Source organism: Pangasianodon hypophthalmus, chromosome 13 (assembly GCF_027358585.1).
Source record: "Pangasianodon hypophthalmus isolate fPanHyp1 chromosome 13, fPanHyp1.pri, whole genome shotgun sequence".
Taxonomy (NCBI): Eukaryota; Metazoa; Chordata; class Actinopteri; order Siluriformes; family Pangasiidae; genus Pangasianodon; species Pangasianodon hypophthalmus.
In genome coordinates this window covers 23,132,136-23,159,822 of record NC_069722.1, presented here as the reverse complement: position 1 = coordinate 23,159,822, position 27,687 = coordinate 23,132,136, and the positions used below count along the sequence as shown (strand labels likewise).

The following is a 27,687-nucleotide window of genomic DNA, read 5'->3' as shown; positions in this document are numbered from 1 at the left end:
GATCAATAATGTCTTATATGCAGAGGAATTTATGTCGTCAATAAAAATGCCAAGCCTGTAACTTCTGCTATAAAAACAATCCTTACATGCTGGGAAATTTTAACAGGACATCATTCCTCACATAAATGCAGAAAAAAATTTTTTTTTTAAATAAAAAAAATCACACAATCACACACACACACACACACACACACACACACGCTAAGAGATGCCCTATGCAGACTATACAGCTATAAATGACCTGTTACAAAGAACATAAATCCAGATTCACAACATAAATCAACTATATTGCAATGAGTAAAGGGCACACGACACATACAGGAAGTGTTGAACCATAACCTGCTCAGAGTATTCGGTGTTTTGTAAACCTTAGATAGCGTCAACGAAGCACTTTTTGACCCGTTTCGATTTCTAGAAAATAATCCCTATTAAAACAGTTGTGACTGAAGTGAATTATTACAAAATATCTCTATAACCTCCATGCGTAACATCTGTCTTGTTTTACCTGACAGCACATCTTTTGACCCCTTTTGACTTCCACAGAACAATCTATATTTTAAAAAAGACATAAGACATAAGTGTGACTTAAGTTAATTATGAATAAATATCTCTATTATTTCCATGTATAATGTCTCTCATTTTACCTGACAGCACATGTTGACCCGTTTCAATTTCCACAAATATGTCTCATATTAAAAGTCATTATGTGACTAAAGTAAATTATTACAAAACATCTCTATAATCCCTACACAGAATGTCTCTCTTGTTTTTCCTGAAAGCACATTTTGACCCTTTTCGAATTTCCACAAAATGTTCCCATATTAAACATAATATTGCATTATTATGCATAATATTTCTCTTGTTTTTGGGTTCGTTTTTTTTTTACCAGTTAATTAACACATTTTCTAACATAGAAAGTGGATTAGTTTTGTTTGTCCTTAACGTTTTTCTGATGAATTTCAGTTTCAACTATACAATCATATTTAGCGCTGATTTCGCTATGGTATTTTGCGCTAACATTTCTCACGATATTCCTGTGACAAAAAACATTAAAACACAGCCATCTGTAATACCATGTTAAAATCCATGTTAAAATGTGTGGTGTTAATACTGTGTGTGTGTGTCTCAAGGTGTTGAATGTTCTCCTTGAAGGTGGTTATGTATGTGTGCAAGGGTTTAGCCCTGCAGGTGTGTGTGTGTGTTATAAGTTAACCCTGCAGATATTTTGTGTGTTATGCGTATGTGTGTGTGAAAGGGGTTAACCCTCAGGGCGTTGCTCTCGTTATCAGCCCCTGTGGACTTTTCCCAGCAATAGCGCTCTATTGATCGAGCCTGGAGCGCATTGGTGCCGGCCAGATTAAGAGTATAGATTAGCAATAAAAGGAGGACATTACTCGGCAGCCGGGCTAAAATTGAAAAAAATGATGAGCTCCTGGAAGTGGGGATGAGTCAGACGAAGGAGATGAGAGGCGGGGGCTTTGTGGAGGTGTGTTTCCATGTGAACATCAAGCAAGTTGCGTGAGTTTTTGTGCGTGTGAAGACGAGGTCATTAAAGAGCGCCAAAACACATAGTCACGGAACGGTTGGAACACGTCGGCGTCATCATGACATCACCATTGCATCATCATTGCATCATCATTTACTCAGAAACATGACCATGACTCTTTAACCGTACAACAATTTTTAACATAATTAAACAAGATAATATTGGTGCCATATTTTATTAATTAATATAGCGCAAAAAATATATAGTTCAGGTTTTCTTGTGCCAATTTTAAATAACATGTAGGTAAGAAAATGCTCGGTAAATAATCAACGACGGGATGGCGTGATGAAGCCTCTCTTTTTTTTTTCCTCTCTTGAAGTTAATAAGACAAAAAATTCAGCTTGTCATGTTACCGAGAAACCACAAAGTATAAAATTCCTCTGTCCTGAAGACTTTCCTGTGGTGGAAAACCTACTGACTGTTACAAAGTGCTGACACTGGAGACTCCTTCCATTAAATAAACGTCTCCATGTTTTTTATTATTAGTCTTAGATTACGTCTAGCATCCAATAACGATAATGAAACGATAATGTATTAGACAAAGCGCATTAATATAATGCAAATTACAGCTGGCACTACTGTCAGATGTGCTGATATAGAAAATAAATCAATAGCTTCTGACCAATCAGAATCGAGAATATGTGTTCTGGACTGGATTGGCCATAGTCTCCTGAAGAATCTGGTGTGAAGCCATGTTTTATACATTTTTTCACACTTTTTCACATTTCGTTTTACAGTAATGGTCTGATAAAGCCTACTTTAGCACTTTAAACAGTCCAGAGACCTGGACTATATTTTCTCATTGCCATTTGTATCTAAAGCACCTGATATCTACGGAAACTAAGCAGTGTGTTAGAAAGGATTTGTGAGAATGTCCTCTAATGAGAACACAGGGTCTCAGAAGGATAGGTAAATGGCTACCTTGTGATACCAGTGTTGTTATTTTGTCTGTACCCTGACAATAAAATGTACTCGCTTCCATAATGGATTCGTTTAATAATCCTCACAGTAGGGTTTAATATCTGGACGGTATAAAGAACATCCAGTGAACAGCAGCCGCAGTCTGTGGCACTTTCCAAACGACTGTCGAATGGTTGGACATGTTGGCTTGAAATCTGAATTAGCTGTGTGTTAAAGGAATAATTTCCAGCAAAAATGGATTTTACACCATTTCTTCTTATCCCAAATGTAGTCAATCAGCCAGGACACGTCTGAAGTTTCCTTCATTAGTTTTACACAAGAAGCTAATGTAGCTAACTAGTAAGTGCGGCTTATAGCTACTAGTTTAGCAGTTTAGTCTAAATTGGCATGCTCACTCTCAAAGTGGTTTTGTGGACACAAATAAATAATAGTACATATTCTTATCTTAATTATAAAGTTGATCATTTCTGTAAAAAAACATGAAAAGATTTTGATGACTCATTCCATACATGTCCAATTCACATCCAATCAAATGCTCTCTAGAATGCATATTCCCCGCCCTCGTAAACATAATGTGGGAATTGTGTTACAGTAGTAGCTAGTTAGCAGAAAACACGGATCGTTGGTATAGTTTTAGTCCTGTAGCATTCCACAACGACAAGACGGTTGGAGTTTATATGAGCGTCTGTGCTCATTCCCTCTCCAAAACCAAAACACGGAAAACAACAAAGTCGCAATGGACAAACTCTCGTTTGCGTCATTTAGCCATTTTGCCATTTTGCTAAGCTACTGTTGATGTTTCTTTTGAATCGGTATGAGATGTAGCAAATCTCGAATGCTATTGGCTGCTGTAGGAATCAATCACACCCTTGGAAACTTCCTGTTTTAAAACAAAATACGCCGACATACGGAATCAAGTCACGGCTCCCAAGCCATTCTGTGGGCATTTTAAATTGTGTCAGGTTCTTTACTATCTGAAAGAGTTAATTATTTGGATTGTGATACTGTATGACACACTGATATCTATAAAAAAAAATATTAAAATTGACCCTAACCCTAACCCTAGCTAATATCAGTTGTAGCTCCATCCACAGCACACTTTACGTCAGCATCAAACCTGTAAAAGGCGTGTCCTAATGTTTAGACATGTAATATAATAATACTAATATTGCTATGTTATGAAGTTGTTGAACTGAGGCAAATAATGTCTTGAGGCGAATGTGGACTGATTTAGACACACACAATGCTAAACTAGTAGCTATAGACTTCCTTTACTTAGTATCAACATTAGTCTTGTAACTCCAGTACAAATCTAAACAAGTAATCACTGGACGACAAACATACCTTGTCTGATCAACTGTATATTTAGATTATGTGGAGTATATTCTCAGCCCAGGTTTGCCCCATTCTTGACAAACATTAAGAAAATGGAGGAGGGTACGAGGTCGTAATTAGACAGAGCCCCCCGCCCTCTATATGCACTGCCAGTCCTGGAGAATTTATAGCCCCACTAGGGGAGCTTGCTGGGCGATCTAATTGCAATATTAGCTTGTAATAACACCTGTTTTAGAGGCAGGCGATAGATCATCGGCGCCACGGGTCCTTTCTGCTTGCCTCAGCGCAAACGGCTGAGCATTTACAGCATTCCGCCTTGTGAGGAAGGCTCCCATCCAGTGACCTTCGACCTCGCCGACCGGCACTTGACCCCATTCAGGCGCCAGATCTGACTCGCAGATCAAAGCGAGAGGAGCAGGAGGTGCATGGAACGATTCTCTCGTCATAATTAGTTCTACCTTATTTCCCAGGATGGCTAAATCAATGATCTGAGGCTTTCTGTTTATCAGAAACCCCACCATCATTCAGACTGATTAGGAGGAGATATTGCCCCTGTTGAGGCCCAGCAAGAAAAGAGTGAAGGAAAAAAGAGAAAAGTAATCCGAGCTCATGCAAAATTGATAGGAATTTTTAACCAGAGAGACGAATAATGTTGTAGGAAAAGTTACAATAATACAACGCTAAAGCTGCAGACTTGTAAACATTGCCGTGGTAATATCATCGAAATTTTGGAGCCTTAACTGCTCCAAATTTTGAGCGGTTTTGAGCAATGGTGTGGCACATCGGTGTGGTTGGGACAGCTAGTCACCTCAGATTAACTTATTTTCTTACAGTAGGTTATCATTTGTCAAGTATCGTTACTAGTGGATTAGCTAGCTAACCAAATTAGTTTTTTTTTCTTTTCGTAAATCATCTTTTGTAATCAGATTGTTCATGTTAGTTCAAATTCGTATAAATTTAAAATATAAAATAATATAAAATATAAAAAACCTAAAACATCAAGTTTGTTGTCATATGCAAACACAACATAACTCCACTCCCTCAGCTTACACTTAAGCATATTATTTGGTAATTACTATGAATTATTTAGTAGCTACATTGCAACTAATAGCTAAGATATGTAGTTACGAGTAAGGAACGTCTGTAACGTTTTTGTTATTATTGCTATTATTTCTCATGTAAGTTTGTACAGTTGCTATACGTGTCTTTTATGCATGTCAGGTGTGTGAGATGTATGCGTTCATGCAAACATGTATGCGTGTGCACATATGTGAACTGGCACATGTGTGCATGCCTAATTATAACGCGTGAGGCTGCATAACCTGACGGCAGATGTTGATTTACGGAGATGGGCAAAGGTGGTGGCAGCAGCATGCACTATTGTGTGTGTGTGTGTGTGTTTGTGTGTGTCTGTGTGTTGGGGATGAATGGCTCCCATTAAGGCTTTTACAGTGACGAGCAGTGCCGCTGATTTGCATGGCAAGCCAGAGGCCTCGCTTCGCGTCCAGCTGATTTATCTGTTGGTTTAAGGAGGCCATAAATACCGGTGCTCTTAATAGGGCACTGAAATGCAGTCGTACGCTTTGGTCCGCCTTAAATCAGAACTATCCACTGTCACCGGTAAACACTTTCGGAATGGGTTTGGTCAGCGTAATGAGGAGCTCAGACGTGCCAGACACACACACACACACACACACACACACACACACACACACACACATACACACAATAGGCTATAAGGTATCCAATGTAACTGGCCCTGAGGGAGACATTCAAGGCAGCCACGTCTGCCTCATTGCACAGACATGAAAGATACAAACTCTCTCTTTTACACCATCTCGTCGCGTTTTTCTGCCCTTTTTGATTGCCTGTCCTCTCTAATGTTGCTTTGTTTACTGTAAACAGCACCACAATGGAGTGTGGTGCTCTGGGTATACACTTTTTAGGAAGGAGGTGACGTCATGTCTGTAGGTTTACACCAATCTGCACATGTCTATTGGTATGTCCATATATGTGTAACCTCAATGTGTATTTCTACATGTGTGTGTGTGAGTGTGAGTGTGTGTAAAGGGAGAGGGAGGGTCACTCGTTCCTGACTGTCTACTGGACGTGCTCCAAGGCCACTCTAACGAGCCAGCATGGATTTGGTAATGACCCTTGTGCCCTAAGAGGACACACTCACTGCTGTCCTGTTTGGACACACACACACACACTAATGCTCGTACGCACACCCTCACACACTCTGGCTCGGTCATTAAAGCAGCTCCCTTAAGAGAAATTTAGCAGGTAGAGACTTGGTAGTGTCAATCTGAGGAGCTCATCAGGGAGTTCATTTGAGAGTCACTTATAAATACGACCTCGTTCTGAAATGTCCGTGTCCCTGTCTGCATCCAAACAGATTGTGCTGATTTCATCATAGCAAAACTGTATTGCAGTATCCATGTTTCACAAATTCAATACAGACAGCTGTACGACTGTTGCAGCATGCAAAATAGACACACTTATGAATACTTTATCTTGTAGTGAAGACGTCTGAAGGAACTGAGAGAATTGATAAAGGGCCAGAAGCCGAGATCCTATTACTCTCATTCTCAGATCAAAACCATGTTCAAACTTCATTGTTTAAGGTTTTTTAAAAAAAACGGTCCTAAGGCGCTTGCAATGTTTCGTTAAAAAGCAAAGTGAAAAACCATACAGGAGATTGTTAGAGCTTCATTCCGAACACCTACATGTGAGGTTCTCTTACCTGTCGATGATCACTGGATCTGACGGTGTCTCGTTTCGGTTCCCGCAGCTCTTTTTGTCACAACACCGACTGCAATTAAAAAGAATTTATTCATATTTATTTATTCACAAATGGGCCTTCATATGGGCCTGGTAGTCATATAGATCATTATATGCACTGTATATATAAGTAAATAAAATAGTATCTAGTAGGGTGGGGCAATATTTATTTTCCTAACATTTCTGAATAAATAAAATCATGTATCAAACAGCACTGCTGTTTTGCTATATTTTTTTTGTGTCCCAAGTTCAAACCTTTTTGCCGTATCATCCATCTTCAAAATTGTAATTGTAAAGATTGTATTAAAATGTTAAGAATCATTAGCGACTTAATTTTGATGTAAATTCATTTCAGAAATTTGGATGAAAGTCCAATTTACGTCATACAAAAAGCTATGAGCGTTAAGACAAGATGTTTTCCATTTGTATGAAATCTTTCTCTCATTAAGATACACGATATAGTAATTACTATGATAGATTTGTGGTCTTAATAATGAACTTCAGGCTACACCCATGGATGCTAAATAGTGGTGTTTTCAATATCATTAATGTAAAAGCTTTATGATTTATATTTTATATATCTTTTTGAATCTCTGTAGGTCTTTTATAAAGGCAAGAATGTGGCTGAATAGTGGCCAAGGCGAGTCTCTCTCTCTCAATCTGGCTCCTGCTTGCTAGGTTGCCCTCTCTCTCTCCTTTTTCTTTCTGTCTCTCCTCTCCAGCTGGGCTGGGCTCATGCCAAGGTCACTCAGCCAGCCTCTGACAGTTTGGACAGCGCCCAGAGACGTCCTGGTGCAGCGGCCGTGTCCCAAACGCCCCTCACTGACGCTGCCATCACCCCTGCCCTTGCCTGTGCCCTCGCCCCGGGGCTGGCACCTCATCTGGTGGCATGTGGCTCTCCTAAATACAACCACCATTCCCCTCCAAATTAAAAAAAGACTCATTGTTGGCTAGCCAAACTGGCATTGCCACTTCTGTACCCCACTGGAAAAGTGGTCTAGCGCTCATTCCAGTTCAGTTTATTGTCATTAATTATAAATTACGGTGCTCTATGTGATGCTATCTGCAATTGTACTGAAAAAAACACTAGCCTGATGTAGCTTATTAAAATATAATTGTGTAACTGAGGTAATGCCTGAATAATAGACTAAACAAGACTAAATAAATTAGTATAGAATTTCCCTTCTTGCTGTTATAAACGAGATAATTTGACAAACATTTAGAACATTTGACAAACAATTCTCACTCCAAGGCTGTGAACGCAAAATAATCTGTCTTTATGAATCATTTACCACATTGTTTGATCTATGAAAAAAAGCCACCCAAAACAGTCGTTGTTTTTTCCTTCTCCTTGTGTATGTGTCACTGTTGCCATAGAGCAGTGCCACCATAATTTATTCCCCGAGCTACTTGGACCCATTAGCAAAGTTCCAGGAGACCAATTAGCATTGGAAGCCCAATGGTGCGGCTGTGGTGACAACCTCCTCAAACTGAGAAAGAAGTGTTATAAACAAACTGGACCCCAAGAGCACCAGGCAGTTCCCCTGGGACACCAGTGGCCCCTCGAACACCAAAACAAACCCTGGCAGAACATTTGTAATACCACCTTAATGGCGATCCCACTGGGGGTCCATGGTGGCTAGTACTAGTCCTGCTAATGACTCCGAACCAAAGTCCACAAAACGAGTGCAGTTCTGGTGTCAAGCCTTAAGCCGAGAAGAACCATGAAGGCAAGAATCAAACTTAGCTAAGAGCAAAGAGTAACTAATGTTCCCCTGGCACCTTTATGATAGGCCAACTATGTCTTCCCTAGGCTGGGCCACCCAGTAGCTGATTTACTTAAGGAAGAAGGAAACAAGGGTAAGCTTAAATAAAACCAGGCTTCAAAGCCTCTTGGGGAGTCCAGAGAACTAGCATCAGAGAGAAGCACAGATATGGAGGGATACAGGAAGCCTGTAAAGATATTGAGAGAAGGAGGGTGTCAACGCAGGGCTTGTTTTCAAAGGGCAAGTATTGTAATTGCCCAGGGTGGATGGAAAGCATAGCCACTTGGCTACTTGGCTGCCTGGCAGTAGTCTCTCATCCATCCTGGCCATCCAACATCGTCCTCCAACTCCCTCCCTCTATGCCCATGCGTCGGGCTCTCGACGCTGCTCAGTGCCAGCTAACCTCCGCCATGCCTCATTTGGCAATTTCAGGGTGCCAGTTTCAAGCAGTGAGAATAGCTGGTGAAGACCTTGGACATCTACAGCCAACGGAAGCCTGATCCCATGACAAATCACTTCTTGCCTTTGGAAAACCACTGCGGCTCATTATTTAGTCTTGTGGCTACACTGCTGTCATAGTCTGTCCGTAATTCAGAGACGCTAATTAATCAGTCAAAATTGATCTCTTAGCTTAATTGCGTTGTACTCACTCCCTTCTAAGAAGGACAAAACTAAATAAAAGTTGACACTCTTCACTGATATCAAAAAAAATATTTTTACACAATGGGGTGAGATGTACCACTCATTTTAGTCATATTTTGTTAGAATATATGTGTATGTGTGTAGATAGGTGAAGCAGATTTCGCTGGGGACCTGATAAAGAGTGCTATCACCCAGGAGAGAGAGAGAGAGAAAGAGAGAGAGAGAGAGACAGGGGAAGCATGTCTCATCTCCCTCTCATTAGCGAATGGAAACACACCATTCATCAGGGGATGGCTGCTAATAATCACACTCAATCACGTAATGACCGCCTCAAAGTGAGCTGTCATTATGGAAATGGATCCTGTATCAAAATCATCTTGGAGGAGAGAAGCAGGTTCCATCAGGAGAAAGAAAAAAAAAACGCAGCAGAGAATTTCAGCGCCTGACGCTTCGAGGTTCATAATAACAGGTTATTTTGGCTGCTAAGCGGAGAAATCCATTTTAAAAAGAGAGACAGTAGTGAGATTTATGCTAAGCAATTTAGGGAGGCAGGCTGAGACAGTCGAGCAATGAAAAGATTAGTGACATCTCAATCTCGATTATGGCTTTTACATACAGTACCATGATAATATTTAGTTCTGAGGCAAATTTTAGGCCCAGTCTTTGTGAGAGAAATTGTTCTCGGGTTGGCCCAAGTCCAACAGAACAGTTATGCTCACCTCTATATCTACTGCCTGAGTACATTATATGGCCATTTATTATGTATAGAGTACATAATGTATAGAGTATATTAACTGAGTAACACATGTACTCTATATATCAATTGATCTCTAACTGGAGATCAATTATAGTGGTATTAAGACTACCACTATAAACACACTATGACAAATCTGGGATGATAGCTTAGATGATCTTCTGTGCCCATCCAAATTTGGATCAGGAATATCTGTAAAAGAAGCCTGCTTCCTTTCCTGTAGGTTCTTTGTATAGTAATGGATACTTATCCCAGGATTCCTGAGTGCCCAGTAAAGCCCCCATCATTTCCCCCTATTGCATTATTCACATGGCCCTCAAGCCCTCGACCCTCATTCCTAGGTCACTACCCAGCCAGGTTCCAAACATCTGAGCCCCTTAACGTCCAGGACCCACACACCCCCCGAATTCACCCACGGATACATCCCCCTGACCCCAACTGGGTATTCGGCATGAACAAGCCCCCGCTGGTCGGGCCTCCAGCCGACAGAGCTCATAATTACACGGTATTAAAGCCTATAGGTGCTCTGTAATGAGGGAAGCCCTGTAGAACCGCACAGTGGAGAGCGGCACATTTACATCGGTCTGAATACCAACTTAAAGGTGCACCCATGAGGTGCATGCCAAAGCCTGATTAATGTTTCACCGTTCCACAGCCAGATTTGATATAAATACATTTGTGCTGATAATGCAAAGTCCAAATTTTAAGTGACAATGAGAAAAATAGGCTTACAAAAAAGAAAGAAAAACTAATCAGGGTGAAAGCTGAAAAAAACCCTCAAATTGAAGTTTTACATTTTAGCTGAACCAACCTGCACATGATCTCGTGGGTAAGAAGGACGCGGCACATCTCTGGGTTCTTGTCCTGGCCCTCGTACATGATTGGCTGTGAAAGAGAAAAAGCCTCATTTTTATTTCCATTCATGCAAAATTCTGACATTTTTAAGTTCAATTCATGAAATTACCATTGTCAAATAACTTTATATTGCTAATATTATCATCTGAACATGACTACAAAAGTAGTGTTAATATAATTGTGACAGAGCTGACAGTAGGTCATTAGTCATGTTTTTGTGGTGCACAGCATGCTGTAAAATGTAACATATGCTAAAAGGTAACTCTGGTCATTAATATGTGGGCATATGGAGAGATCCAGAAGGTCCACAAACGGATGCTTTCTCCAAGGCATCCATCACAGAGCTGACGTTCCCGGTGTGTATGACGGATTATTAGCGTACACCATAACAGGAGAGTAACCCGCCCTCAGCCCCACACACACCCATAATCCACCTTACAACATCCCCAATTTCACTCGCCTTTGGTCAGCTGACCCAATGCCTTGGGGGACAATACTTTCAGGATAACGACCACTTTTACATTATTGATCTCTCTCTCTCTCTCTTTCTCTGTCTCTTGATGCTGTCTATGTAGGTCCTCTGCCTCTTTATTAACATCCACCCAGTTCGAGAAAGGGGAGGGGATTTTGGAGAGGGGAGAACAGGTCGATATTTGTATATCATACTTGATTCACGTTTCTGGCGCCAAAGTGGTCCATGATATCATCCGTAAGAAGTGGCTCCATTACTATATGTTGGCATTATCGACCTTGTGGCCTAAACTTGTATTAGACTAACCCAAAGACTAGGATTAGGGACAAACGTTTTACATTCAGATCAGCAGAGATGAGTGTATTTACGCTGAACATAGTGAACGTGGGATCCCTCTTTCATATCTATCATTTATAACAAAAGACAAATCAAGACAGCAGGACCATAATCAATCAATATCTACACCTCGTGCTTTCATAGATTGCTGCTGTGTGTGTGTGTGTGTGTGTGTGTGTGTTACAGAAAGCAGAAGGGAGGGGATTTGACAGCCGTGCATGGCTGCAGATCTCTTTTGTTGTGCTGGGGATTATAGTCTCCAGTGTGCCGCCTCTGCAGATACATTAAGGCCTATTGATTGGTCTCCGGGGCTGACGCTTTTGTCGAGGACCTGCTTGCCGTATTGATCCGAGGTAGCCTGACACACCATGACAACGAGCCCCGTTGAGCCAATGGGACGTGAGGGGGTGGGACTAAAATTAGGGTCCATTTCACTAGAGAATGAAGAGGGATGGAGTGGAATCGAGTCTCAATTGAGAGGGACTGTGTTTAGGACAGACTTGAGTTTATAAAGACTTCTGTGCATTTGTGTAACTACTCCAGGGAACTCGAAGGCTGTAAAAGTGAGTTATATGAAAAGAGAAATGGGGCTGCTTCCAAATCAAGGGTAGGAAGAAACTCCTCGTTAAGCGACATTGCGCCAAAACTCATAAACAGTTATGGTTAAGTCTGAAAATTGAGTTAGCATTTGATTGAGTGTTCAGTGTTCACGGCTCATGCGATGACCTCACTGCCTTGAGATAATGGCAAATGCTTGATGAGGGGCGTAATATTAACCAAACAGGAAACTGCAAAACTCATATAAGCCTAAAGCTTTTATCAAAGTTCTATGAATATCGTTACTCACCTGTTTAGTCATGGAGTCTATCAACCGTACATACAGGTCCTGCTCTGTCCTGATTCCTGTTAAATTTATCAAAAAATATATTTTATTGGTTAAAAAATAATCAGCATAAACAAAATGTTAAAAATTGTGTTGCATGGATGGTCTTTGTAGATATCAAAACATCTGTTTTGAGTTTTAGGTTGTACATTGGAGTTATTTTACTTGTGATACCCTCACGGGTACACCTTTCATACCTATAAAATGTATCTCTTGCCTGGAAATGTGTCTATAGTGACACTACACTACATCCACCTTTCTATGTAAAAGATACACACTAAACCTGCAAAAGATGTATGCTTGTATAGTACTCTTTTTTCTAAGAGTATACTAGTTTTTGAGTTATGGAGGTTTGGCTTAAAGTTACAAGTCAAACAGGCTAACAACTATCAGAACTTAATCATTAGCATAACATCTTTGATAATGGTAGAAAAATGTGGACACCTTGATTAGGTTTCAGATCCCTGGGGGTCCTCGGGAGCTAATCCGAGAAACGCTTGTCTTATACCATTTCAACGAATGCCCAGTATACTAGCCTACTTATCAAGAGGTAAATTTTATTAGGCAAATACTTATTTGAGGCAAACCCACTGGCCTATTATGCGTCACTCTCAGAAACAAATGAACTTAACGGCACTTTTCCTTGTCGCTGAGGTGGTACTATCCTTTGTACCTTTCGTATGTATTTTCTAAGTTGGATTCTAGGTCCAATTATGTGCCTTAAATCTTTATTTTTAAAGGTTTTCAGGCAAAAGATCAATACTAAAGGTACAAAAGATGTACCCTTTTTAAGAAGGTTTAAGAGGTTAAGTAGGGGTATGTTCAGCTTTATAGTGTATACCTATCCAGGGTCAATTACTACAACAAGCACATTGGATTCTTTCTCCATAAACGCACAATATACTGGTTAAAGGTTTCAATAATACGACTCAACATTCCCCAACAAATTAAAATTCATTTCTTTAAAGTAGGCATTAGCAAAAAACAAATTAGCTCCTAATAGAACATTTCAGCCATTTCAGAAAAACAAATTTGCCATAGTGTCCCACATGGAGCATACACCATTCTGCTCGTCATGCTGCTTGAGCTGTTCATTAACCCCCAAACACACTCACACTTAGCGAATCCAAACAAGGAGCAGTGCTGCAGTTAATCAAATAAATGTATTATTTATAGCACTTCTGTCTTAAACCTGCAAGAGACGGAGCTTTCCCGGCCCCTCACTGTCTCTCCGCACGCAACCATGGACAAACTCCATATCCATCTTTACTGTTATTAGCATCACTCCACAGAGAAAAGGAGGTGGATGGGACAGGGTTGGAGGTGGGTGAGGGGCAGAAAGGCATGCTGGGAAGGCGACCCGTGGGCTAATCTCTCAGCAGGCTGGTGTAATTGACATTCATTCGGGTATATATATATATATAATTATTTCAATTCACAGATAGAGTGTGTGTAATCGTTTTGGACATTAATGAGTACTTATATTATAATAAATGAAAGTACAAAAGATAGAAACTCTGCAATGGCATACTGAATACCATTCTGAAGTTAAAAAGGTACTCGAGAACAGAGGAAAGGGACAGATGTGAATGAAATCATCCCAGCATAAACAGATGGGATCCTCAATACTCTTCCAGATGTGCAAAGACATAAAGTCAGGCGCAAAAGCCTGAATCCAGCACCGAGAACTGTTTTATTGCCGCAGTTATTTATAAAATCATATTTCTCAACAAAGACCTTTAACTAGTATAAAGTCCAAAGCAATATGAGTAAAGTATAATATAAATTATATGGAATAATTAAGACAATGAATTGTCTTACAATTACAAAAGTAAAATAGAAAGAAAGAAAGAAAGAAATCATAAATAAATAAATTCAAATAAAAAAAGGAATAAATAAATAAATCAATAAATGTAAAGTGGATATGCAAATAGATTTCAGTTTCATAAGAACATTTTCAAATGTTCCTTTAACTGAAAACTTACACTTTGGTGGTTTCTTACCATTACTGTAGAGGAGCTGTAACCTGTAGTGGATGCCATTGTTGGTCTTTTCACCGTTATATTCCTAAAACAGAAGAACAAAAAAATGGGCAAAAAGATATCAGAAGATGAAAAGTCAAACCCAGACCTGTATACACACCATATTGCTTGAGCATGGCTTAAAGCATTTTAGCCCTGATGCTAGCATGGGTTAACCCTCTGAATCTCCATAACCATCATATTTACAAATACTTCTCAGCTGAATAATAAGACATAATAATTAACAGCTCTTCCATGTGGCTTTTATAGATAGAAACAAAATACAGGCTCTTGTTTTTTGCAAACTCGCTGCTCAGAGGTCACCTAGTGAAATGAACCTCGTTTTTTTTATCCAGTGTATTTTCCAATTTTAGTGACTATTGCCAGTTTTAACTGCTGCGTAATGTATTGCCATATCACTGGGAGAGCCCTAATTCGAATCTTTGTTTGGGAGTCCAAAAGTTCATAATTCTGCTCTGTGCTCTTTGGGTAAGAAAGATGGCCTAGTTTTCTTCTGCCAGTCAATAAGTGTAACGTTGGCCACTTAGAGGCAGTTAGTACTCTCCTCCAAGCACAAAACTGCCCACACCTTTACTCACTGATCATGTGATCGGCAAAGATCTGGGTAATGGGTTGAGAATTGTCAGAATTGTCTTTAAGTACATTATTAAGTTGTATTGCTTATTCGTAGGTGTTAGAGGTGAAGAAAATACCTAATACCTGACCCCTAGACAGCAATCTTTACAGTGGCCCAGAGAAGACTAAATGTCTTCTTAACATGATTTTGATAGATGTAGTACAAAAATCTATGCAAATGTGACACTGTGCTGCTTCCTCTCATTCTCTCTCCCGTCTCTCTCTCTCTTATTGCCAAGATTTGTGGCGATGTCTTGGCAGAGTCCCAGACCGAACAGGAGAGGAGGTGTGTGTGTGTGTGTGTGTGTGTGTGTGTGTTTTGGGGGCGTATCAGGGGTCGAGGCGGAGGTGAACAGACAGTGAGGACGGACAAGTGACCGTGCCAGCTGGACACCGTCCCGCCCCAAGCCGGGGGCGGAGCTGTTCTCTGTAACCTTTTTACCGATAACAACACACACGCGCTCAGACACAAACACATACGCACGCACACAGCAGGCCTAGCAGGACTACCTCCTGACACACACAACACACACACTGCGAGGTTGGCAGGACCAGAGAGCAAGGAGGCGACAGTTAATCATTCGGTCACTAACGGAAGGCGGAAATCTTGCACACACATACACGTAGGCTGATTGTAAGCTTTGGGATAAACTAATAAAAATAATAAAGGAATGTTTTTGTCAAATGTAATAAGACACAACTATTTACTTTGCTTTTTTGTTTTGTTTTGTTTTTTTTGCATGTGTGTTTATGAGTCTGGTCTCTTCACTGCCCCCTACAGGCAGACTTAGGAATTTCTAACATCTAACACTGGCATAAAGTATTCAGGAAGGAGACACTGAAGAGCTGAAGAAATCACCTTTATACACCTGTTTGTATTTATTCAAATAGAAATCCTAATCTATACAAGTTATTAATGTAATATAGTATGCGATGCAAAATAATTTGTCTTATTACACAGTAATAACCATGTAATTACCCATGTAATGTTAACAGAAGTGTAATAATCTTAATAGGCAACTAACTTTATTTATTAAAATTTCCAAACATCATTTTTAAATCTATTCTATTTAAATCTATTCTGTTTAAATCTACACATTTCATACATTCAAATATTTAGAATAAAGTCTAAGTGACTGCGATAAGAGACCACTCACTTTGTCTTTCTCCACGAAGTCGACGTAGGACGTCCTCTCGATTTCCACCGGCTGCCCCTGCCGATCGTACAGCGCCAACACGAAGTGGAAGAAGTTGGATTTGCGCAGGTTGGAGGGAGGCTGTTTCTCGTAGTGAGCTCGGGCCAAACCGACACCACTGTACAGAGAAGAGAAGAGAAGAGAAGAGAAGAGAAAAGAAAAGAAGAGAAGAGTTGAGTTTTGGCTTTCATCATTCACCTAGAAAAAGGATGGACATTAGAGGATGAACAACAGCAGATACATTCTGACAGGATTTCTTTCTTTGGCCTGTATTGTATCTGGCCCGTGTGTGTGTGTGTGTGTGTGTGTGTGTGTGTGTATGCACACTCCTAACTTTGCACACCCTAAAGGCTCAGTCTGCTGCTGTTGTTTTGGCAGCCTCTCCTCTACACTTTTTACCCAAACTGTCAATCAAACATATCTCTCCATGGCTCAACCAATAGGAAGCCCTGATCAATCACTCAGCGTGTACTCATAGAGAGAGAGTGAGTGAGAGAGAGAGAGAGACTGAGAGTAAGGAGAGAGAGACAGAGAGAGAGTGCGAGAGAGAGAGAGTATGAAGGCAGAGGAAGAAAAAAAGAATTGAGCAGGCAGACAGATAGATAGATAGATAGATAGATAGATAGATAGATAGATAGATAGATAGATAGATATTGGGTTGTGACTTTTTGAAAACTACACTGTTAGAAGATTTGTCATTTCCATTTATGAAATAAATGCGTGATTTCTACAGTTTTAACACTGATTCACTCTTATCTCTTATCACTCACTACAGACTACATCCAACAGAACTAACACACAGTTAGAGTATGGAAAATAAAACACACACACACTCGTGACACTCGCGACACTTTGATCTTTATGTGCACCCATCGACATGGAAAGCTCATTAAGGTTATTATTTTAATTAAAGTAATTGCTGCTACATCCACTTCAGCAGCAGAGTGACAGAGGGGGTATATACACACACACACACACACACACACACACACTCACACAGTAACTTACATGCTCATTTGTGACACACATTCGGATACACACACACAGCTGCATTAACGTGAGGGAGAGAGCACAGTGTAGAGCAGCAGCCAACACAAACTCAAAACAGCAACAACACACACACACACACACACACACACGTATAAACTCGTGGTTAAATTACAGACATTTTCAGAGTGTAATAAGGTCAAATAAATCTGATATATAAATAAATAAAATACTGATGTTGGTCATTTGTGTGTGTGTGTGTGTGTGTGTGTCCAGTAGACGACGTACAGCTGTATCAGTAATAGTGTGTTTCTGTCAGTGATTGAAAGAAAGAAAGAAAGAAAGACATAGATAGATAGATAGATAGATAGATAGATAGATAGATAGAAAAAAGTAGACATATACAGCTGTGTGTGTGTGTGTGTGAGTGACAATCAGATCTATGATGGACTGGGACTGAGAGAAGTTTTTGACTATAGTCTCTCTCTCTCTCTTTCTGTCTCTCTCTCTCTCTCTCTCTCTCTCTGTCTGTACTCCCGCCCTCTGTTTACACAAATACGATGCAAGAACAGAAATGATCTGTTTTGGCACAGAGCCATCGCACTGATACAAACAATAATCGTAAATCTGCCTGGGTCTCGCTCTATTTCTCCGGGGTTTTTTCTCTCGCTCCTGTTCTCTCCTCTTTTCTCTCTGCTTTAACGTTTCTTGAAGCACAACAGAGTCTGACCTCTCTTTCATTCTGTGGATAAATCGTGTGAGTCTTCTGAAATGACGTCAATATAACATGTTGTTTTGATACAGTGTGATACTATACAAAGTTCTGATTGGTTAAGGTGAGTCTGAGGGGCGGGGTTAGCTCTGTAACTCACAACCTCATTCATATCCAATCCAATCAAAAAATGTTTTCAGCGTGGAAAAAGACTCTTCAAATCAGTTTCACTGTGCTAAACTCTGTGATAAAAGAGTCTCAAATAAACAGCACTTTTTTTTACACATTTATTTATTACATTGCAGTTAGATTCAAGTTTTTTATCCTTGTTATTAAGTTTCCTGTAAGAACCACATCAGTGTGACGTTTAAACCCATTCAATTCTACTGATCAGGCCATTAGGATAAAAATTAAATGTAACAAGGACATGCATTGTGGTGTATACTGAGCTCCACTGTCAATACGTCATTAGGGAATAATAATAATAATAATAATAATAATAATAATAATAATAATAGAGATGGCACCGCTCCTATACTCAGGTTTAGTATCTGGAGAATAAAGAAGAAATTTGATTCTGAAATAATTGAAAAAGATTGAAATTGGACCTGGAAAAGATTTTTTTTTTTTTTTTTTTTGCTGGAACCTGGAATTTTTTTACACGTAAAGAAACCAGATTGTGTTTTTTTTAAGATAATATTTAAACATCATATTTTGCTATATTTATTGTTATGTAAGTGATTTCTGTGTAAAAGACTTTAACTGACTTTACTCAAGGTTTCAGTATGAGCTTTGGAAAAGAGAAAGTCTCATCTCTAAATAACAATGATGAAAATAATGAAGGATGTACGGTCCTGATTTCTGATTTAAAGCACCTCATTTTACAGTTAATTAATAAAAATATGCAATAAAATTAATTTTTAATTCCACTAAAGTTCAAAATGGAGGATAAGGCACTCCAAAGTGGGACAGCTGTCTAAGGTTTTGGTGAGAGGTACGAGCTTGGCTGTAAAAGTGTAATTATAAATTGTAATAAATGGGGTAATAAAGTGTAATAAAATAAAAATAATAATAATAAATACAATAAATAAAAGAATATATAATACATCATAAAACAATTAAACAGAAAAATTAATATTATTTTATATAAATGACAAATTTATTTATAAATAAATATATTATTCTATAAATAAATTTACAATCTACAATTCACTTCGCATAATAAAATACAATTGGATACATATATAAAATTATAATAATGAAATTAAATAATATATAAAATGTTATAAATGTATAGTTTTTAATAAATAATTGCAATATAATTTTAAGATATATAAATAATAAATATTTTAAAAAAAATTTTAAAATGAAAAATTTTAATTTTTCTTCAGCGTGTTTCCACATCATCCTGGAAATACAAATGTTCAGAGCGCTTCATTTCACACACACGAGCATATTCACACACACACACACACACACACACACACAGCAAATCCAATTGGCAGCTCATCATTAGCTCAGTTCTGGAAGATCCTGCATGCCGAGGACAAAATATATAGGACAAAAAGTAATATAAATATAAAAAGTCCACACACACACACACACAAACACACTCTCAACCAGCTGACAACACCATCAGACATGTAGGAAATGTAATACACCAGTTCCATATCCACAGCAGTGTGTTAGCGGTGTGAGCGCTCCCGGCTAACGGCTAATTTGGTGGTAATTGCGGCGAGACGAGCGCGAGCTGTGTTCCGGCCCGGAGCTGCTCTGCTAAATTACACAAAAGTGTTTCACACGCTAAACACACGTTAATTGAAAATGTGACGGCGTGAGGACTTCAATTTTTACCCATGAGGGTTTAACAATATCGCGCTCGTGTGCGACAAGTTTTCACGCTGCGTGTGCCGTGTTAATTCCTCCACACACTCACTGTCAGAGCCGGACCTCTGACTGAGAGCTCAATAAAATCCAAATGAAGGTGAAGTGTGTGTGTGTGTGTCTGTGTGTGGATGATGTCGTAGAGTGTGTGTATGAGTGTGTGACTGTGTTATAGTGTATTGTGTAATTAAAACTGGAAGCTAGCACACTAACCAACAGGCTAATTATTGTATTGTGTAATTAAAATCAGAAGCCAGTTCACTAGAAAGCTAGCAAACATTATGCTAATTATTATATTATGCCATTACAAATGATAGCCAAGATTGCTAACAAGCAAGCTAACATTATACTAACTATTATGTTCTGTATTTAAAGCCAGGCTAGTAAGCTAGCTAACATTTAGGCTAATTATTATGTCGTGGAATTAAAGTCAGGAGCTCCTACACTAGCAAGCTAGGAAGCATTAAGCTAAGTGTTATATTGTGTACTTAAAACGACTAGCCAAGCTAGATAACAATATGCTAGCAACGATATTCTGGAACTGAAACCAGTGGCCATTCTGCTAATTAACTAGCTAACGTTGGGCTGATTGTTCTATTACTGTGTTGAGCCAGTTTGCTAGCAGGCAAATATTAACATTAATATTAATATTAACATTAACATTATGCTAGATAATATGTTAAAACTGCTAGCACGGCAGCTCATATTAGCTAAACTTCTGTGGTAATGTGCGTGTGTGAGTGTGTGTGCTGTTTTCTTTTGGTTTGGTGTAGCACACACAGACCAACTCTGCCCTCAACCTCCTTCAGCCTCTTACACACACACACACACACACTTCCAAAAATCATTAGCGGGCTACAGCTGAAGCCATTAGTCGGTCACCTGTATGTTTCTAATGGAGTCATTATGGAGGCAGCTGGAGGGAAACACTTGTTCCTCCGTGTTGCGTGCCTGCACTCGCCTTCCTTTCGTAGGCGCCGGACAAAAAAGGTGACAGCGTGTGTGTTTTTAACATTTCCTGACCATTTGGGTTGCGAATGTTTTACATTAAGTAAAAGACAGATTAATAAACCACATAATAATCGGATGTTTCTGCTAGTTCAGCTGAAATATTTACCCGACGTCCTGGTTTTCTGACTGAGCCACTTAAACACGTCCTCATTTTTTCTTTTTTTTTTGTCATGTTACAGCGCTAATTTAAGAGCTTAAGCTAAAAACACAGTCTTTTATAACAGACCATATAACACTGCCGCAGTTAGCTAGCTAAGCTACTTAATATCAGCTAAATGTAGCAACACATTAGCATGCTTATGTGATTACACAGATGCTAGCTTGTCACACTGCTATACTGATCACTACTAAAAATCTAGCATTTTAAAATATTGTATAAGTTTGGTATGTTATGAAAGTAAAAAGAAGGGAATGAGGGAAAACATTTTTTTTTTAGTGGTAACGTCATATAGTCACCATTTGGAGACAAAAAAGTCTCAGGTAGCCTATGATTCCTGTCTAACTGTGTTAGCGTGTAAAAAACAGTCCAGAAATGTTTCAGAAATGAGATATATAAATTCTAGATTTTTTGTATCATGATGCTTTTTTGGAAGTCTAACAATCTTTAAGACACTGTAGTTGACCTATAGATTTTGTTGTTTTGTTTTGTTTTTTTTACCTCAGGGACGTGTTTTCAAAGTGTCCAACACTTCACTTAGCTAATCAGACAGGCTAAACATGGTGAATTTTGTTTGCAACAAAACTCGGTTAGCTAATTTTCCTAATGCTAGACATTATAATACACACGCAAGCTAACGCTAGTTGCTCTTGTAACTTTAAGAAATGCAACTTTTACACAGATCTTTACACATGAAAAGGCTTGCTAGCAAACTTGGTACAGAAAATATTTAAGAGAAACTTTTTTATTTCGTTCTAGGGGAAATGTTTACATCTCTAGACAACAGTTCAGCTTACAGAGTGGAGACTAATAAAACCATGTGGCTTCTCATTGGTGTGTGTGTGTACTGATAATATCAGCTAGCTTGATCTTGAAAACATTTATCTATGGTGGAAACACTGCAGCACCTCAGGAGAAAGTGCCCAGCCCTAGACCTCGAGCCGAGCTACGTCCATGTCTGGAAGTACCCTCTGAACATGGGTTGGTATCCATAGAATCCAATCAGAACATGAAATTAACTGATTCAAACTGCATTTTGAGTCTTAAAATGTAAATCTTATACACTCGGCTACACCAGTCGTTCTCAAAGCAGGGTCTGGGGAACCCCAGGGATCTGTGAAGCATAGCTATGGTGTCAGTGATTTTTTTTTTTTTTTTGAAATCACATCCCACATTATAAAAGTCATTATATTTAGGGGTCCAAGCGCCAAACTCTGACCTTATAGAAATACCTTATAGAACAGAAAACTCCACAAAGCATTATTTGAGGGGAAAAAAAGTTTATAATGAATAATACTCATGAAATAAATTCACACTCAGGGGGGTTTGTGAAATTTATTTTAAAGCTAAAGAGGCTGCACTGGGCTGCACTGGGCTACACCACTGACTCTCACAGACATCAGATTTTTCTGTCTAGTCGCATGAGTAGGCAAAAGAACAGCACCTGCTTCAGTTCAGAAAAAGCAACAAAGTCAAGTACCATGTGTGGTTTTGTTGTTGTTGTTGTTTTACAAATGCTTTTCATTTATGCAGACTAATGAAGCATGTAATACGCAGACGTCCGCTCTCTTAACATGCTATTTGATACTAATGGACATATTGCTTACTGTATACTGTATGTCCAGCTGCACAAGTGAGCACAAAGACAACATTTTGGATGTTTTTAGGACGTAGATTTCATGTGGAGTGAGCTTTTTTTGAAGATTGTCGACTGTTGTGGTGTGATACAAGATGTTAAATTTAATATGGTCCTAAAAAGGATGTTAAAATGGACCAAAGGCAACATCTTTAAATGGGCGAATTTATGTCTTGTTTAATAACAATGAGAAAAATATTGTGATTGTTTCACTTTGTTTGTATCATACTGGACTAAGTGATTCACGGTGGATTACTAGAGCATATTACGCAGACATCCGCTCTCATAGCGTGTCCGTTCACAAGTTCAGCTCTGCTTGATGTCCTAGCTTCATGTCTTAGTGACTCCCGTACAGTAGAGTTCGCCTACGCTGCATGTTTACGTACATTTTTCAGATGGGGTCAAGTGACGGCGGCCGGATAACTGATGCTCGCTCGGATTTGTCCTGAATAGCGCTTTCTCGTTCATTCTGTCTCGCTGTCTCGTTCCTGCTCTAAACCCCAGGGTCTGGACTTCATTAGGTCCAAACCCTTCCTCCCCTCCACCACCTCCACCTCCTTCCCCTTGTAGACGGAACAGAGGCGACATAATTCACTTTGCCAGGTTTTACAGTGTGGGGTAGGGGACCAGAGAAGGGTCAAGTGAAAGAGTGAAATCTGTTCCCCAGCTGTGTGCTCACTCCACAGCCTAAAAAACAGAGCGAGAGAGGTAGAGAGAGAGAGAGAGAAAGAGAGAGAGAGAGATGGTGGAGATACTTGGGGGAAAATAACCCCCCTGCCGAGACAGTCTATTGAAATTGCTCTGTCTGTCTCCACCTTTCCTTCCATCAAGACTAATCCAGTTTGCATCAGATTCCTGAGTAAACCGCCCTCACACGTTGAATACAGAGTGTCAACACACACACACACATATATATATGTCTACATCTATGCCCTGCTTAGAAGCTACACAATCCCAAACTGAACCCAAAACACCATAAATAAGTCTTTTATTTCGGCGTGTCAGTTCTTTCTCGTGAACAAGGACTCACTCGCTAATCTGCACTTCCTCTCCAAGCAGCTCATCAGCACCTCGGAGTGTAAAACCACACCTGTACCTCACACACGTCAGTCTCGACAGCACCAAGCACAAAGTGTCGCTCAGTCATTCATTCATTAATTTCTAATTAAAAGGAAATAGTCTGAAAGATCTCTTGCCATCATCCACTTATTAATTAATAATCCTCTCATAATGTAGTGTACTCCTTATTATTATTATTATTATTATTATTATTATAAATGACTTGTGATTGTTTTTTTGTGTGTATATATATATATATATATATATATATATATATATATATATATATATATATATATATATATATATATAAAGGTGAAAGTATGAAAGTATCAAAAGATTTTATATGCATTATCTAATTATGACTTAATAGGTTATACTAAAAGGTAATTTGATTATAAAACCTTCATCTTGCACTAAATAATGTTGTTTTTTTTTCTCCTAAATTCTCCATAAATCCTAAACCTCCTGCCTGTAAATATTTATTATGATCCATATAATAAGACTGATTTTTTTTAGTTCATTTGGATTGATATATTACAGATAACTCCTAATGCAAATATGCAAGAAATCAAAAGGTAATAAATAAAGCTGATGTCTCAGAATCTGTTCTTGAATATGAATATAAATGCTCATATGGAATAGTTCATTTATTCAGTTTTGTTGTTGTTGTTGATGATGATGATGTTTTTTTACCCATATATCCGACATATGATATCAATGAAAGCATTTGAATATTTTAACACTATTTTAAAAACTCTACATCCAAAATAACAAAATAGCTCTAAATCTAAAACTCCTGTATTTTAGATTTTTAATATTTGTAATATTAAGCAGACATTAGCCCAAAAAAACGCACGTGATAATAACGCGACCATGTCGCATGACCCCTAAACGCGAAAAAAACCTGCTTTTTCGTTCATCCTTCGCTAAGTTTACTTTTTGTGCGCTGTCTTTTAATGCAGAAATATTGTGTACAACTTTTTATCAGCATTTTATAAAACGTACCAAGTTTGCCAAACGTGAAAGTGTGTTTCGTTCCACCTGATGCGCTCAGAAGGTCCATGTGCAATCAGATGCAATTTCATTCCACAAATAATTCCATAATAACACAAAATGCACAGTGTCTTTAAGGTTTATGAAATTTCTCTGCACAGGTATACAGTTTGCGAGAAAGCTGAAATCATCAATCTGCTGCGCGCGTGACGCAATTAATCCGAAATGCTGCTGTCGGATTTCACGCACTGATTTGTGCTCGAGCCTGATATATGATCCGCGCGCTCGTGTATTTTGTTACATTTGGAACATTTTCCTGACATTGTGGTTAAGTGAGTGTATATTTGAAGGACAACCTGTGTGCACGAGAATACACGCGCAAGGCTGTAAATAAAAATAAATAAATAAAGTAACTTTGCGTTTTGTTTGCCATGCACAAAATCAGGAATAAAAATGAGCAGCAATAAATTCTCTGGTGTAACCTGCATTCAAAAAATGTTATATAAACCAGATTTTTAATTCAAACATTTCTTCTATTTTATCTGCTGTTTTATTTTGCAAGCTTTTTCTCTCCTTGACTTCCACTTCAATTACAGCTCAGTCAGTTTTTGCAGTATTTTCTCTGCGCATCAATTCCTTTGAGTTTTAAACGCATTAACACTATACTGATGTCTTGGGGTTTTTTTATTATTATTATTTTTATTATTATTATTATTATTATTATTATTTCTCCTCATGCAACACAAGCTGAACCCTCACGCGCGCCTGCTCCAGGACGCGCGCCTTTTTAAAACTCCAGCCGTGGTTAATAATCCTGCTCGTGCACTGAACATTTTCATGCTCTAACATTTGAACACAAGCTTTAATCTTTATTTTAAAGCGTACTATAATACACAAATCGTATTAGTGCATGCACTGTTGCTGTTATTATAGGTGAAATTAGGGTGCACTCAGGAACTATGTGCTTTTAAGTACATTTGCAACAAGGATCATTTTTAAGATTTTTTTTTTCTGCAGTATGCAACAATTTTTATGACTCAGTAAGATGAAGTAAGCTTTTGCATGTCTGCTGCATTGACTCTACCTTTATCCACGTGGGTGGAGAAGGTTTTGGATGTACAGCTTCATTTTTACGCGCTATGTGTGGAGACACTCGTGCACTACAGAGCACTACAAGTCCAACAGTTTGCTTTGTGCGTCTTGAACGGATACGTTTGCATGGTGCATGGTGCATAGTGCATGGTGTATGATGCATAGTGCATGATGCATGGTGCATGATGCATGGTGCATGATGCATAGTGCATGATGCGTGGTGCATGGTGATCCAAAAAGCGTTGTGCATGTCCATCTATCCCTACAAACCCAACATACACACACACACACACGTGATGTCTCACCTTTGCGCGGCGGTGTTGGCGTCCAGTATCCCGGCGCTCTGCATCCAAGAGCGCACCGGAGTCATGCCGCTGGCGAGCGGTTCTTCCTTCATGGTGAGCGCTCCCCGCGGGAGACCGTCCTGGATGGAAAACATGAAAACGGCCCTCGAAACCGGCTATTCGAGCGGAATAATTAAAAAAAAAAACAGAAGAAGAAGAAGAAAGAAATCCTCCGGATTAGCTAGTAATAAAAAACCAACTGAAAGGGAGGAGGCAAAAAGAGATTAGCGACAAAAAAAGTGTCAACAAGGGTCCTTATCCTCTCCAAAGGGGTCCTTGATGAAGGCGCGCGAGCGCTCCGTATCCCACCGGGTTGCTCCTGTCTTATTTTAGATTCCCAATAATAAACCTCGCAAGTTCAAGATGAAACCGGTGTGTGTGTTTGTGTGTGCGTGTGCGTGTGTGTGTGCGCGCGTGTGTGCGTGAGTGAGTGTGTGTATGTATGTGTGTGTGTGTGTGTGTCTAGTTAAAAGAGGGAGGAGAGAGCTCGCCAAGCATCTCAAAGGAGAAACGCGCCGGATCAAGGCGAACGTCTGGTCGAGAAGTTGCTCAGAAGAAGGAGGAAAGAGCGACCAAACGCGCGCGCGGATGAAACAGCGGGATGAAAACGGACGCGCGTGCTTCAAAAAAGAGGAGCAAGTAAAAATGCAGTGATTAGCGAGCGAACAAGAGGGAGGGATGGAGCAGGGAAGGCTTCGCGCGCTCCCCGGGGAAAAGGCGGATTGGGTAAGAAATCTCACTCCCTCTCCTCCCTCACTCCCTCTCCTCCCTCCTTCCTCTCCTCCCCTCCATCCGTCTCTTTACGGCTCCTGCGTCCCCGCGGACAGGAGCGCACCTTCGCACCGGAGCTGGGCGGGACCCTAACCAGGAGAGGGGCGTGGATTTGGCCATAAAAGGCGAGCTGATTTGCATATCGGAGGTGAGGGAGTGATCTGATTGGCGTCGCTACTGAAACTTGTGCAGCCAGATTCCGTCCCAAACCGCTGAGCTGCGTGGTGTCAGTAGTCCAGGAACACTTCAGTACTAGTTCAATCTGAGCTTTTATTCGTAAAAATCCTTGTTATAGTCAGTCATATTGTGAGTCATGTGGAAATACAGGTTATGACACATCACCAGGAAAAAAAAAAAAGAAAAAGAAAAGAAAAGGATCAGTGCAGCACTGAGAATATAAATCCTGAGGTTTCTCCAATCCCAGAGCCTGCACTGTAAATTATAATCGATTACAGTAAACATGGGATGATGTGCATGGTGAAGGAGTTAAACAGGGGTTATGGGTACTAATGTCTGTGTGTCTGATTCATCAGACGAGTCCAAGTGCACTTACTTCAGTTAAACACACACTGCAGCTGTCACTATCAAACTGATCTGATTAACATGCCATGGGAAAATATATCATGCTTTTTTAACTGCATAATAATAATAATCCTAATCATCATAATCATAATAATAATAATCCTAATAATAATCCTAATAATAATAAGAAGAAGAATGAATATTATACTTCTTTTTCTACCTTTTATCCTTTTTTGCATGTACATTGCAATATTCATAATCATTTTAAACAATAATCCTACACTATTTGGATAAGATTTGTAATTTATTTAAATCAACAACCTCTACTCGATTTATTTATTTATTTATTTATTTATTGGTAAAATCGAC

The 27,687-nt window shown here is 39.3% G+C and overlaps 1 protein-coding gene across 3 annotated transcripts in view; it reads right to left on the bottom strand.

The window, feature by feature from the left end:
• The window catches only part of LOC113546983 (transcription factor COE3), a 99,446-nt gene extending 72,166 nt beyond the window's left edge, over positions 1-27,280 (bottom strand). Inside the window, exons 1-6 of one of the 3 annotated variants that reach the window (XM_026947122.3) lie at positions 25,987-27,280; positions 16,109-16,265; positions 14,298-14,361; positions 12,259-12,314; positions 10,560-10,633; positions 6,549-6,617 (exon numbers count right to left, since the gene is read on the bottom strand). In XM_026947122.3, coding sequence (XP_026802923.1) covers positions 6,549-6,617; positions 10,560-10,633; positions 12,259-12,314; positions 14,298-14,361; positions 16,109-16,265; positions 25,987-26,120 — 554 coding nt within the window. In that variant the 5' untranslated portion in view covers positions 26,121-27,280. The remainder of the gene's footprint in view (positions 1-6,548; positions 6,618-10,559; positions 10,634-12,258; positions 12,315-14,297; positions 14,362-16,108; positions 16,266-25,986) is intronic. The other 2 variants (XM_026947121.3, XM_026947123.3) reach the window with 2 other exon arrangements.
• Between the last annotated feature and the right edge of the window lie 407 nt (positions 27,281-27,687).